This window comes from Xiphophorus hellerii, chromosome 16, assembly GCF_003331165.1.
Source record: "Xiphophorus hellerii strain 12219 chromosome 16, Xiphophorus_hellerii-4.1, whole genome shotgun sequence".
Classification (NCBI taxonomy): domain Eukaryota; kingdom Metazoa; phylum Chordata; class Actinopteri; order Cyprinodontiformes; family Poeciliidae; genus Xiphophorus; species Xiphophorus hellerii.
Window position 1 is genome coordinate 9885443 of NC_045687.1, and position 13820 is coordinate 9899262.

At 37.5% G+C, this 13820-nt stretch overlaps 2 protein-coding genes across 2 annotated transcripts; one reads left to right on the top strand and one right to left on the bottom strand.

Moving 5' to 3' along the window:
• Positions 1-1259: 1259 nt before the first annotated feature.
• atp13a1 (ATPase 13A1) lies at positions 1260-11097 on the bottom strand. Its single transcript, XM_032588365.1, has 25 exons — positions 10574-11097; positions 9676-9765; positions 9117-9380; positions 8856-9011; positions 8469-8538; positions 8274-8380; positions 6797-6926; positions 6646-6701; positions 6415-6541; positions 6122-6259; positions 5900-6020; positions 5619-5776; positions 5305-5480; positions 5115-5225; positions 4876-5001; positions 4677-4785; positions 4392-4585; positions 4197-4293; positions 3919-4103; positions 3209-3323; positions 2906-3102; positions 2628-2770; positions 2158-2269; positions 1916-2059; positions 1260-1832 (listed from the first exon to the last, which is right to left on the bottom strand). The coding sequence occupies exons 1-25, from the start codon at positions 10925-10927 to the stop codon at positions 1722-1724; spliced, it is 3591 nt and encodes a 1196-aa protein (XP_032444256.1). The 5' UTR covers positions 10928-11097; the 3' UTR covers positions 1260-1721.
• Positions 11098-11660: 563 nt separating this feature from the next.
• On the top strand, positions 11661-13157 carry chchd5 (coiled-coil-helix-coiled-coil-helix domain containing 5). Its single transcript, XM_032588422.1, has 4 exons — positions 11661-11796; positions 11964-12104; positions 12177-12328; positions 12720-13157. Coding segments are annotated over exons 1-4 (318 nt in total). The 5' UTR covers positions 11661-11794; the 3' UTR covers positions 12743-13157.
• Positions 13158-13820: the final 663 nt, after the last annotated feature.

Sequence of the window (13820 nt, forward strand, 5' to 3'; positions counted from 1 at the left end):
TTGCCGCTGTTTTATCTGAACAATGTTTAAATGACTTCAAGTTTGTTGCAAAAAAATTAAATAAAGGTTTACAGAGGCTCTCCAAAGTTCAAATGTTTAAATGATTTCGTTTTGTACCTCTTCTTAAAAAAATAAAACCATGACAAAACACTTAAAAACTTTTTGCGCATAAGATATGACATGTATTTTTTACAAATAAAAAATGTTTGAGACAAAACTAATATTGTTCAATTCAATTTGGAATAGTTTCCGCATTCAGCCTTATTTGGTCGCATGCCTCATCTCCACACTTTACCTACCAAAGGTTCTCCACATGGATCACATTGTGAGAACTTCTCTTGTCCACCGTTTTCCACAATGTCAACTCTAATTTTATTCTGGACTCTGGCTAGGACAATTAATTTTTGTTTTTCGTCTGAAGTAAATTTTTTGATCGGCTTGTGTGAATTCACAGTGATGCTAAAACATAAAATCCATTTTCATCTTCACAGCAGATAGCAAAAGATTTTGAATAAAAACTGATATTTGGAACTGTTCATAATTTCATCTCCCATAAAAACACCAGTTCCATGTGAAGAAAAGTAATCCCAAAAGTATGATTCTGCCCACACAATGTTTTATTGCTGCTTTTTTTCTGCCCAAAACGTTCAGCTTAGTTTCTTCAGACTATAATACATTCTCCTACAAGTCTTTAACAGATTTTTACAATTCTCCATTACTTTCATTATTAGTTTTTGTTGGTGGAGCACTTAGATATTTCTCATTTCTTGGAATCTGTTTGAAATTACTCCGCTTCAGGTTAGAAAATGTACAATTCTTAAAATTATTAGTCAATTTATAAACTTGTGAAAATAAAAGTTATATTCTGCATTCATTTTGAAGTTGTAAGGTGCCTATAGTTTACTTAATAATTGGATACGTTTAAAAGTAAACAAATGTCCTACTTACGTTGGACATTTGAGTTACTTTTGTCTTAATCAGAATCAGTTCAACTTCTTTTAATGTTGTTATGGCATCAAAACAAAATTTAATAGCATTTAAAAAAATATAAAAATTTCAGTGTTTGAGATTTTGTTTAACAAAACAGTACTTTAGTTTTTGGTCAGCATGGTGCATCCCATGTCATAGACACTTTGATAGTCGTATTTCCATGTTGACTTATATTGTATTCTCATAAATTTACCAGCAAAAATAATGATTGCTACTTACATTCTCCTAATACAATAAAAACACACAAAAAAGACAAAATGAACACTTCATAATTTTAAATCTTTATAAGTCTGTTAAATTTCTTTTTCACTTTTTACAAAAACAAGGGAGGGGGGGGGAAAAATCCAAAACACTATTGCAATTCTCTTGGAGAATGCCCTTTTTTGTGCCTGTAGTTTTCACTCTGGCTAGCACAATCTGAAACTCCACTCAATACTGCTGTCTTCATGGCCTTTCATAAGAGTGGGGAGGGAAAAACAAAGGAAGGATGTAGAAAAATGGAGAGTTATAAAAACCATTAGAATTGAGACATAGCAAATGGAAAAAAAAACAGAAATACAGAGTTCAGGAGGGAAGAAAGAAAGGGATACACAGAGTGAACAGTCCTACAGTCCATGACTATCTCAGCTGTCTTGTGTTTGGAATAACAGCTGTACTTTTCTTCCTCTTTCAAAATCTTCTGTCCCTTTACAGTTTGGTTATAAGGGCAGCCTTTGCTGTTGGCACTGAGATCAAGAAGGCAGCCTGAGAGTTCCTTTGCCCAGGAAGAACTGCAGGACACGGTCCATGAGCAGAGCAGCAACAAAGTCCACCAACAGAACTTGGGCAATTATTAATTTGAACTGCAAGAAAGCATACAAAGCATGTTATACGATCTTATTACAAGGCTATCAAAACAAGAAATGGTAAAATAATGTTAGCTCACCTCAGTTGGAATTTCTACAAGAGCAAACTGTTCATTGAATTCTGGAGAGGAACCAGTAAGTAGCCCGACAATTGCTAACCCTGAAAGTACGATACTCCACAGTAGTGGTCGATTTTCACTGAGAGACTCCATGAATGGGTGACCCTGTAAGACACAAAGAAGAATCCATTATGTAAATAAATACCGGTTATTTAGATATGGTTTGAAATAACCAATACATGGTCACAAATGTGAAAAGATACCTTGTAGTTTATGGCAAAGGTGGCCATCTGCATGGCCATTGACATTATGTACACAGTGCTGTTAATTAGGCTGGGTTCGAATTCTTTATACAGATCTACAAACTGCTCCTCTCTGCAAGAAAAGAAACATAAAAATGACGAAGCATTCACAAAGTATCACTGATAGGAAAAACAGAAAACATTGTATACATTTTATATTAAATAAAACAAGTGTTTGCTCATCAGCAGTTTGGACGTCCCATCTTAAAAAGATAAAATCTAAGAAAGTATCAATCAATCCAAAAACATTTTAGACAAAAAGTTGTTAAAAAATGTAACATGTCTAATACAAAGACGATACTGGTGGTGAACAATCATTTCTGTTTTATTTGAACATAGAAATGCCCATTTAGTTAAAAGTACACATTTTCCATGCTATTACTGTAATGCATGGTCTTTCAAGAGGTTGTACCCGTTGTACTTTTGCTTACCTTGGTGGACTTCTGGTTTGTGCCTCTTTATAAAGATACACAAGACTACAAAAGTGAACTGCAAACTGCAGCAGCACAGTCAACACTGTGTACAGATTGAAGATGTTTGGTAAAGGTCGCTCTCGTGACAACGTTTTCAGAGGCTGCAAAAAGAGGAGAAAAAAAATCCTAATTTGTCTGTTTTTTAAAAAAATAAAACAAAATTACAGTGGAATTTTAACATTTACAGTAAGCACAAAAAGCATGTTAACTTTACAATAAATAAGTCAAATTCTAACCTTTGACCTAGATATAAAGAGAAAGCATCCAGCCAAAAGCAAGCCTTGCAGAGTCGCCTGGAAATCACTGAATTTGACTCCTTCGAGGTAGAGGACAGACTGGCTGTAGGCCAGCACTAATGCATTGAGAGCTAGAATCTTGAACATCTGCAGTGTTGTAACCAGAGTGCAGCGACCTTGTTTTATTACATGGCAAACTAGGGGAATAAAGAAAAAAACAAAAACAAATTGAGTCAGTCTGAGAGTTAATAATCAGTTTTATTTATAAATACAGGGAAATAAGTACTGAAACATGTGACTCACTGCACTGAATGGAGGAGAGTTTTGACGTGAAGGGGGCAGCAATAGAAGCGTCACCCAGCTTGACGACTTGTACTTGATCCTCTTCAAGTTCTCGTAGAACTTGACTGATTTTTTCCTGTTACAGAGAAATCCTGATGGTTAGAGTAGTGTAAGTTTCTTCGTGTCACAGTAAGCACAAAAAATGGTTAACAAAAGGAAGCATTTTTCTGAGTAGCTCATATTTTTTTTGAGTAGCTCATGTCAAATGTAAATGATGACGTTGAACGATGAGACAGAACAGTCTCTTATTCTTATTTTTCTTTCTTTACCTCAGTGCAAACTTATATTTACATACTTGCTGCTTGTACACCTGAATTTCCTCACAGTGGGACATTAAAGGATATTTCTAATCCCTTCTATTCTGACCTCTTTAATACTTAATATTTTAAGTATTAAATGTTAAATATATTCTAAGTCTTTAGTTTTATCTTTAGCCGAAAACTAGGCCTTGCTTCCTGTTCTTACAATCTAAGACATCCCAGTAGTTCTCTAAAGGCTCTAATTTAAACATAAAACAAAGAGATTTTTAATATTTGTTGGATAGTTGTAACTGGAGCGATTGTGACAAATTAGAGCAGAATACCTATTGTAATTAATTAATTGCCTCTATGATTACATTATGTTTCCAAAAGAAGATGTAAATATTTTCGTTAAATGATAAAGTAGAACACCTTTTGTGCTGCAAGCTGCTCCTCTCTCTGGGCCATGGCCCGCTGTCTGGCTGCTCTGGAGCTCAGCTTGACACTAGAACTAGCAGGTGGTACAGGCCTGAGGTCTGATGTTGCCGACTCCTTATCTCTACCCCGCTTCTTTTTCTCAGGCATGCGCTCTGGAGCATTGGCTAAAAGGGCCACCCCTGTGAGAAAACAACGTGTTCAATGCTCACAACTGAAACAACAGTTCTTGGCAAACTTGTTTCAGTACTATGAGTTATCTAAAAATAACTTACCTATCTGAGCATGTTTAAGTGCTCCGACATCATTTGTGCCATCACCGCACATCAAGGTCACATAACCAAGTCCCTTTAGACTGGTGATTACAAATTCCTAAAACACGTAAAATCAAACTTTTGTTTCAAACACCGAATTGAGGTAGGAAGAGAGTGCACAAACTATGACTTAAAGACTGCTGCTTCAGGACCTACCTTCTGTTTTGGACTGACTCGAGCAAATACTTGAATATGTGGTAACAGTGTGTGGAGAAGGTGGGGATCGCAGCCCAACCGGGCCAGCCCTTCTCCTGTTACACACAAGTCAAACTGTTGCACAAACGAAGAAACTGAAGGAGGGGGTAGTGCAACAGTTACAGTGCCATCAATAGATTCCCAGTGCCACTGACCTGGAAAAACAGCATTTATACATAAAACTTCTCGATATTCAAGCCAAGTGTCAAAACACTCACAGAATTAAGTGATGAACCTAATGCATACTCTGATTGAGGCTCGGCTGCAAAATAAGTGTGTGATCTTTCTGGATAAAGTGGAGCTCTCTTGCAACATGGCATGCAGTTAGGGGGTTGTCTCCTGTGATCATGACCACCTGAGAGAAGAGATGAAAGAGTCAGCCATTATAAAGCGTTGCTTATTTGAGTACGAACCCAAAATTTTCATCACTGTTTTGTTTTTTTACATGATGAGATGCTTCTTGGATCTCTTTTATCACTGCCTTGCTGTCATTCTTGAGTGGACAGGAAACAACCATGAAACCAGCAAACTGTAGATCACACTCCAAAACATCACGATTGATTTCACGGCACTGCATAACCCAAAAAGATTTTAGTTAGTTTCTATCAGGTCTGTTTATAGACACTATAGAAAAATCAAACAGCCTCCGAAGGTTTTGATTAAAAGAAAAAAAGTTAAACAAACCTGTTGATGACTGAGGTGTCCAATTTCTTTGTAACCCAAGGCCAGAACTCGTGCCCCTTCCCGTGACATTTCTCTGTGGACTTCGTCATAATTTCCTGGACACGCTGTAAACTACGGGCAGCAGTATTTTAGACACTTATTTTAGATAAGAAAGAGGAGAAGCTTTGAAAAATGTGAAGCTATAATTTACCATTCCTCTAAGTGTCTCTGGGGCACCCTTGACAGTTGAGATGTAGCAAAGTTCGGTGGATCCAAGTTTCTCGTACGAGGCCAAGACAGACATCCTTTTCAGAGCGCTGGCAAAATGGAAACGCTGGTGGATTTTCAGACCTTGTGTTTTGATGCCTCGTGGGAACACTTTTTCATCTGGTTTAAGCAGAAAAAAACCCAACTTAAGTAACCATTCTACTGTTTAAAATGTACTAGTCCAATAATATAACGAGAATACTGTTAACCATATAGTCCTAGCACACTCATGAATTGCACTATAAATGTAGGAGGCACCTTTGGTAAGTGTCCAGTCAGCAGCAGTTAGCATGGCCTTCTCTAATGGATCTCCCACCAGTTGCCCATCATCCAGAGTAACCAATGAGTGACAGGTAGCCACAACCCTATGTGTCTCAACTGGGATCTCAGAGACAGGCATCACCTCTTTCCCCTCTCTGTCAGTGAAAACAGGATGGATACAATAAATGGCAAATAATTACAATCTAAATAACAAGTACAACATGTGTTTGCTTCTCAATTTTATGCTGCCAAACAGAGAATTGGTTGATGGAGTTTACCTGAGGCCTGCTACCCCTCGAACCACCAAGCTGTCACTGGTCAGAGTTCCTGTTTTGTCAAAACAGCAAATCTCTACTTTCCCTGCAAATGGTATCCTGAAGGGTTCTGTGCAGAAAACATCTAAAGCAGAAAAAGAGTAACAAGTGTCATATTCAATACCACTTAGTGAATTTGCTGCAGTAGATATTCTACGATCCCAGCAGAAAAAGAAACAAACTTACAAAGTTTAGCCAAGGCAATGAGTGATGTGTTAACTGCTAAAGAAAGCTCTATCGGAAGTTCCGGTGGGACCACTGAAGTGAGAATAAGTGTGCACTCCAAAAACAACTTGTAGCGATTCCGTGTGAGATCCTTTGTTCCTAGGAAGGGATAAAAATAATAATAAAAAAAAAGACATGTATCAGAATCAACTTCACCATTTATTCTGACCTATAAGTACAAACTTGGATGCAAGTTTGACTGGTTTTCAAAAAAATTGTGATACATCTTAATGAGCTCATTGTTGCCACCTCACCTTCAACCCACACATATGCAGCAGCAGCAATGGCAAACACAAGGAGGAAGAGGATAAAGATAAAAGTCTCCAGATTGTTTGCCGTCACTCTCTTTACACCGAAGAGAATGGTCCTTAGCAGTTTACCCTGTAGAACAATGTCACAACACACACTGTTTAGTAATGAATAAAGGTCTTAATAATAGTAAAAAAAAAAAACTTCAAGATTTAACAGTAATCCCTATTCCTTACCTGAGACGTATAGAATCCTGTTCTCAGTACATAGGCCACACAGCCATTGTCTACAGCTGCAAACAATGAAAAAGAGTACAAATAAATACATTGTTCAATGCTAGTAGATACTCCTGCTGACAAATGAAAAGACAGAGGGACTAGCACTTACGCTTGAGTCCAGCACTGGTCTTTAAAGGAGGAGTATGCTGAACCACTTTGGTTCCACCAGAAATTATATGCAGGCGAGAGTCTGTCTGAAGATTCAACATTCTCTCTGGATCCAAGTCTTCTACTGGCTCCTGCACACAACAGTAAAACAAGGCTTGAATTGCACAATCTTATTGAAATAACAACACAATGAAAACGTATTTCCACCACTTACAGATTTCTGGTTTGTCTTTTTTTGTCACATCTAAGAACTTCAGATGCTCAAACAAATAATATCAGACAAAAATAATCTGAGTAGGGCGTGCCGTGGTAGTGGTTAGCAAGACCCGTATTTGGAGGCCTTGAGTCCTCGACGCGGCCGTCGCGGGTTCGACTCCCGGACCCGACGACATTTGCCACATGTCTTCCCCCCTCTCTTTCCCCGTTTCCTGTCAGCCTACTATCATATAAGGGACACTAGAGCCCACAAAAGACCCCCTGGAGGGGTAACAAAAAAAATAATAATAATAATCTGAGTAAATCCATAATTTAGTTTTCAAAATATGATTTATTTCAGTCAAATCGGCTGTCCGGTCCAACCAGATCCAACATGAAAAGTAATTGCCTTCTAAATCTAATATCTGGTGGTGTCACTCTTGGAGGCAACAATTGCCGTTAAGCATTTGCAATAACGTGAGATGATTTTTTACATCGATGTGAAAGAATGTTTTGCCCATTTGTTTTCAATTCAGCTAATGACAACAATTCAGTTTTAATTCAGCTACATTGGTTTTCAGGCAATGCAGGTTTTAGGGAGTGCAGAAGCATCTCAATTAGATTTCAGTCTAAATTTTTACTAGTCTACTCCCAAATGTTACTGGTGGAATAGGCAACAATTCTGTGGGTGCTGTGGGGTTGGAGCAGCCATGGATATTCCCAAGCATCCACATGTGCCAGGAAGGCTTGTTTTTGTTGTTTTTTTCTTGGAAACTGACTTCAACACAGACAAGTCACGTCCTTTGTGACCTCTAAGATATGCACTGAGGCACCTTTAAGAGTTATCTTGGTAGATAAAAAAAAGTTCCTTGTGTTCACTATTTCGGAAGAAAAATGTCTCTCACTGTGGTTTGCTCGAGACCCAAAGCCTTAGAAATAAATTTCTCATCTATTCTTGAAATTCTTTAAATGAAGGCATGATTTGTTGCCTTCATCTCATTGTATCTTATCAGAATTTTCTATTTGAGTAATAGTGTGGTGTGGAAGCAATCAGACTTGGGTGTGGCTAGTGAAACTGAACTCAACTTTCTAAATGTGGGGCTTATAAATTTAATTTATAATTTAACAAGGCAGTTAACATTTGAAAACACCATCTTGTATATTTTTACTGAGTTTGTCTGTCTAATTATGACATTGTTTGTTGCTCTGAAATATTTAGACACAGTAAAAACAGTAAAAATCTGTATTGAAGCAAATAGTTTGCCACAATATTATTTACTAACCTTCATCTGTGGGACAGACTCTCCAGTCAGCATGGCTTCATCCACAATGCAACGTCCTCTGAGTAGCAGCACATCACAAGGTACCAAGTTGTCCTGGGGTGAGCGTCCTACAGAATAGAAAACACACATTTCAACACATAAAATGAATGTAAGGTTTGCTGTAAGGAGACATAACATTTAGGACTGCACACTCACCTATGGAGACAATGTCTCCAGGAACTAGTTCATCACTAGAAATAGGTCTCCATTTCCTGTTGCGATACACCTATCAAAAACGCACATACACTTATTTTGATATGCTAGGTATATCACATTATTTATGGAAAACAGATTGAGCTCAAAAGTTTGGGTAAAATATGTTTTAAAGGCCTAATCTCTCTTCATAAAGCCAATGGAAAAAGTCCCTCAGGACTATTAAATGGCCTAATGTTCAAATTGTTTTTCAATTCAATTTGCATACATGTGTGACTTTTTATTCTTCGTCAAACTCTGTTGGTTGCATAAGTGAACTTGATCATTTCACTATACAGTTCTTATGACTAAATTAGCAACAGGATACATTTTAAACTTGATCAAGCTTACCTGGATCATATAGGGCTTATTTCCCATGCGACGTATTTCTGACATATTCCTCATTTGCTGTTGGACCAGGGATGCCTCAAATGCAACCAGCATGAACAGAGTAAAAACGCTGTAATACCAGTATTCGTCCAGACACCACAGCCCCACACAGAAAACCTGATGGTCACAGGGCAGATAACATCAAACTGATGCAAAGTATTTACATTTTCTCTTCCTGATTAATGAACCCAGACTAATTCCAGGAAAAAGAAACACACGTACCTGGAAGACGAAAAAAGGAGCTGTTGCTCTCTCTTTAAAGAGCTCCAGAAAGTCTGGCACAACCATCTCTGCACGATTGGTGCCATATCGCTTTTCTGCAACCTTGAGCTCAGTTTCTTCCTGGTATCCACGCCATAACTGGAAGTGGCCCAGTGGGTGGTTAATGGGGAATGCCACTGGAAGGAAACATTTCTTCTCGTTGTAGTCAAAAATGTAACGGATCTTTTGAAACTCAAAAGATAAGATCTTTTCCCCATTCTCATCCTGTTGATCCAAACATAGGACATATGTTTAAAAATATATATTGAAGTGGCAAATAGAAAATGAAAATACATCCAAGTAATAGATAAAATTCAAAGCCAATATCTAAATTAACCTAACAACTTCCAGATAAATAAAGCCAAATTTCTAAGCACGTAGAACTTTGATAAAAAGTAATGGCATGTGTGGCTTTCACAAACCTTGTCACACTATCTTTGAGCATTTTAGGGAAGTAACATTTAACATATTTCCAAATATGACAACAAAGGGAAATCAGTCTTTAAAGATGTGAACAAACCTGATCCCTCTGGAGTGTGACAAGCTCAGCAGAACCATTGTTAGGGGTTGGAATGACCTTTGCCAGCGTAGCCAGCTTGGGATCTGGCTCCTGTGTTTATTTAAAGAAAGAAAACAGATGATATATTCACATGCTGTGGGGACAGCACTTTTATTTTTGGAGCACCCTAATGATATACTGAACACAACCCGCTGATATACAGAGAAAAAAGCGAAACTTTCCCTAAACAGTGGAATGATGAGGATGATGAGCTTTGGCAAATCAACATGCCTTTCAGCAAAAGTTTTGATTAGATCTGAATTGTTCAATGTTAGGTAGTTTAAAAGATCTATTACTTTCCGACTATTTGATTAATAACAGATTTAGGTTTCCTAATGTGAGTAAATTTATAATAAACAGGATATTTAAGGCAGATATTGATTATTCTGGTATTTGAAGTCATAACAAGTACTTTAGTTACCCAGAATGTCATTCTGTTCATCAACCATCAAAAACACAAATATATCAAAAATATATAAATTTGACATAGGATTATCAACTGAACTGTTTCTTTCATTTTCATTGGTTATCATCAAGAAAATGTTTATTAATCAGTACAAACTCTGTGGATATCTGAAAGAGAACACTCTGAAGGAGAATTTTTTGGATAAGTACTATTTATAGATAATATATAGATAAAGTCAATAAAAATGTATAATACATTACGTGATGCATAGAAACCTTAAAATACAGCCAGCACTGTATTTGTGCTATTTGACATGTTTTAATAAACATGTAGGAGTAGAGAACATCTCATTATACTGTATGTGAGATTTTTTATGGAACTAAAAAAAATAGGTAGGATTTTTTTGTACCATCTGCTGTAAAAGTGCACATAATTTGTTATAACTGTATTTACCTTAGAACAAGTGAGCCAACAATGCACGTGCACGGACCAGTATCCAGAGAGTGCTGTGAGGACGTGCGCGATCCCGATAGCGGCTAACGCAAGGAGGCCTGCCTCTGGATACTCTGAGGCACCGTACACACCTAACCACACGTACACCCAGCCAGGGTAGAGAACAGCCAGAAACGGGAGGACTGTGCCGTGTAGCAGTCGGGGCCTCCGTCTGTACAGCGTCACCGAGCTTACTAGCTCATCACCGGCGCCGCTGTCATTGTGGTTGTGGTTAACAGAGGGGGCCATTTGTAGCTCACCCGGTCCTCGGATTCCGTCTGCAGCCATACTCTCGTCTTTCTTGGCGTCGTTCATTGTATCCGAATCCCTTCTTGGGCCCCCTCTACCATCCACCACCACCCCGTCTCGCTATAGTCGTTAAAAATACGATTCTACACACGAAGCGGTGTGTTATCCAGCTTTGAGAGCCCGTCTTTTGGGTTGACTGTTTCCCGACCGCTGCTTCCGCATACGCAATTACGCAAAGACACGTCATATTTAAAGAGCGTCAGTTTACCTCCAACTTGCTTTTTATCTTTCTTTCTCAGAACGCCTTTACACTAACTGAGGTTTCCAAATTAGTAATATTTCAGGTTGCTTTCTGCAAATATATTTCAATATAAGTTGGAAAAAATAAAATTAATAAACACAGGGAAACGTAAAAAGGAAACAAATAAAACAAAGAAGTTGGAGAATCGTAGATTTTAGTACGTTAACTAAAGTACAAGAAATAAAAAAAACGTATTAAACTGTGCTTTCTGATATAATTAAAACACAAATTTAAAACGTATATGGGTTGCTCCTTGATTTACAGCGGTATTAATCGGGTGGCTCTTCACAAGCTAAAATAAGCATGCATTTTCTCTGTTACATGACATCTAGAGTAAAGTCAAAACAATTTAAATTCAAAAATACAAAGTAGTTCTTCGTGCAATTAAATTACTGCTCCTTTAAATAAAAACGTCACTGTAGGGGCGTTACCTACATGCATGACAGACACAAACCTGCCCCAACAAAATTGAAGAACATCATCAGGATGTTGCTTTTCCTTCCAATCAAATATGGGTGTGCGTGTTGTAGCTCTTAATCGCATAGAGTTAGTTTCCACACGCTGAAGTAGTGGTCATTTAATCTTGTTTACAACGCTTCTGTAGTCGACTCCACACAGCTTCAAACACCAACATGTAAGAATTGAAATAATGGATTATATTAGTAATATATATTTGCACCACAATGCTCCGTTCTACTGCTTTAGCACGTTGTCAAACGTGCTAAACTTTAGCACGTTGTCAAATTGATAGAAAAGATTGACCCGCCACTTGCCACTGTTTGTATAAATGTTTCCTTTCAGGCAAGCAGCTATGGAAATATCAGCAAAGTACTGTTATAAAGAACTGGAGACATATGGGTCATGCGTTGCCTCAAATCCAACGTCTTGGCAACACAAGTGCCATGACCTAAAACTCAAGGTTTCGCAATGTACATCATCACAGTAAGTCAATTGATCTATCCTATATATATACCTATAAATTTTTCCTTGTGCCTGACCATTTAATGTTTACAGTCCAGTGATCCAGAAGATCAGGGAAGACTGCTCCACAGAATTTGAGAAATTTGAGCAATGTCTGAAAGAAAACCTGACCTCACCTACCTCTTGTTCACCACACGTGACCCGCTTTCTAGGCTGTGCAGACTCCGTTGACCTCAGCAGCGTGGGTAAGACTTTACAGGAATTGCCCTCGCAAAGATCACACATAAACACTGGATCATAAAATGTTTTAGATATATTTGTGCAACCTGTGCTGTAAAATATTTCTCTGACACAACTCCATTAACCCCCTGATGATGAGAAGTGTCTCTCTCTATATATACTGTATGTCACATGGATTTATATTGTTTTTATGATTTAGAATTATAAAAATGCAAGTCAACTTCACATTTAGGTCATTATTCAGTATTACTTTGTTTTGACTGTTTAAAGTTATAACCCCATCTTGGTGGTACTAAGGGGGCTAAATATGTACAATTACCATGTTGGAAAATGGAATCAAATTTCAATTTGTTTTAACAATTATGCCAATCTCTGCTCTTTTATTCCTACCTTCAGATACAAGTTCTGACACATCATAGGATTCAGCAACTTCTATCGTCAGACCAAACCTCTACACAAGCTGGAATTTAATGTGTCAACTGTGTTTATTTGAATATATATATACATATATATATATAAATATATATATATGCTGAGTGTTTAATATCTGTTTGTCTTACTGTGACCTATTGTGACAGATTTCAAATGTAAAACATAGGAATGCTCCAGCACTGTACATTACATCATTTGAATATCACTTATACTTGCGTTTGAATAAATAAGTCAGGTTTGCAATGTTTTGTATACCACAGTTTTACTTAATTAATACTAGGTTTCCATTATTCATTTGGTGTCATAATCCTGTGTTGTTTTATGGTGATTATTTCTGTCTTTACTGCCAATGCCTTTTCCAGGTCATAGTCAAATATTAAACTGGAATGCATTGCTCCCACACAAACCTGACTATTCGGTCACTGAGCAATAGGGAGTTTGGGAAGATAGGGGAAAAAAGAGGAGGTTATTCACCTCTAATCAGCAGGACTACTGAGACAGACAGAGGGAGGAAGTTGAGTTATGAACCTTGTGACCATTAAGCAGAACAGACATTTTCTGGTTCAATTATTAAAGGTTTTGGTGTGAGTCATGGAGGAGAAATAGATTGCTTTATTTTTAGGTGAATTATTAGTTCATGTCACATGAGCAATTGGTAAGTCTTTCATTATTTATTGTATTAAGGACAAATAAGGCAGTTTTACTGTAAAGGTAAAACCGCAGATTGGGTTGAAGATACATGAACATTAAATTCAAAGCACATCACCTTGCTGTCACTGAACAAAATAGATAAAATGTCATCTAGTACCACACAAATAAGTTACATTCACATTAATATCACAGTAAAAACGCCATGTATTATTAGAATCAAACAATTTCTTAAGAGTACCCCAGGCTTCGTCAGATCACTGACATTTAAATGAGATGGGTATTACCCTAATTCTTTTTTGTGCTAAAGGATGCCACAGGATGAGTCTGCTCCGATCCTTTCAGCAGCACTTGCTATCCAAAATAAAATTGGATTCTATTTCTATAGATCTACTTTGTGGCACACAAATATCATGC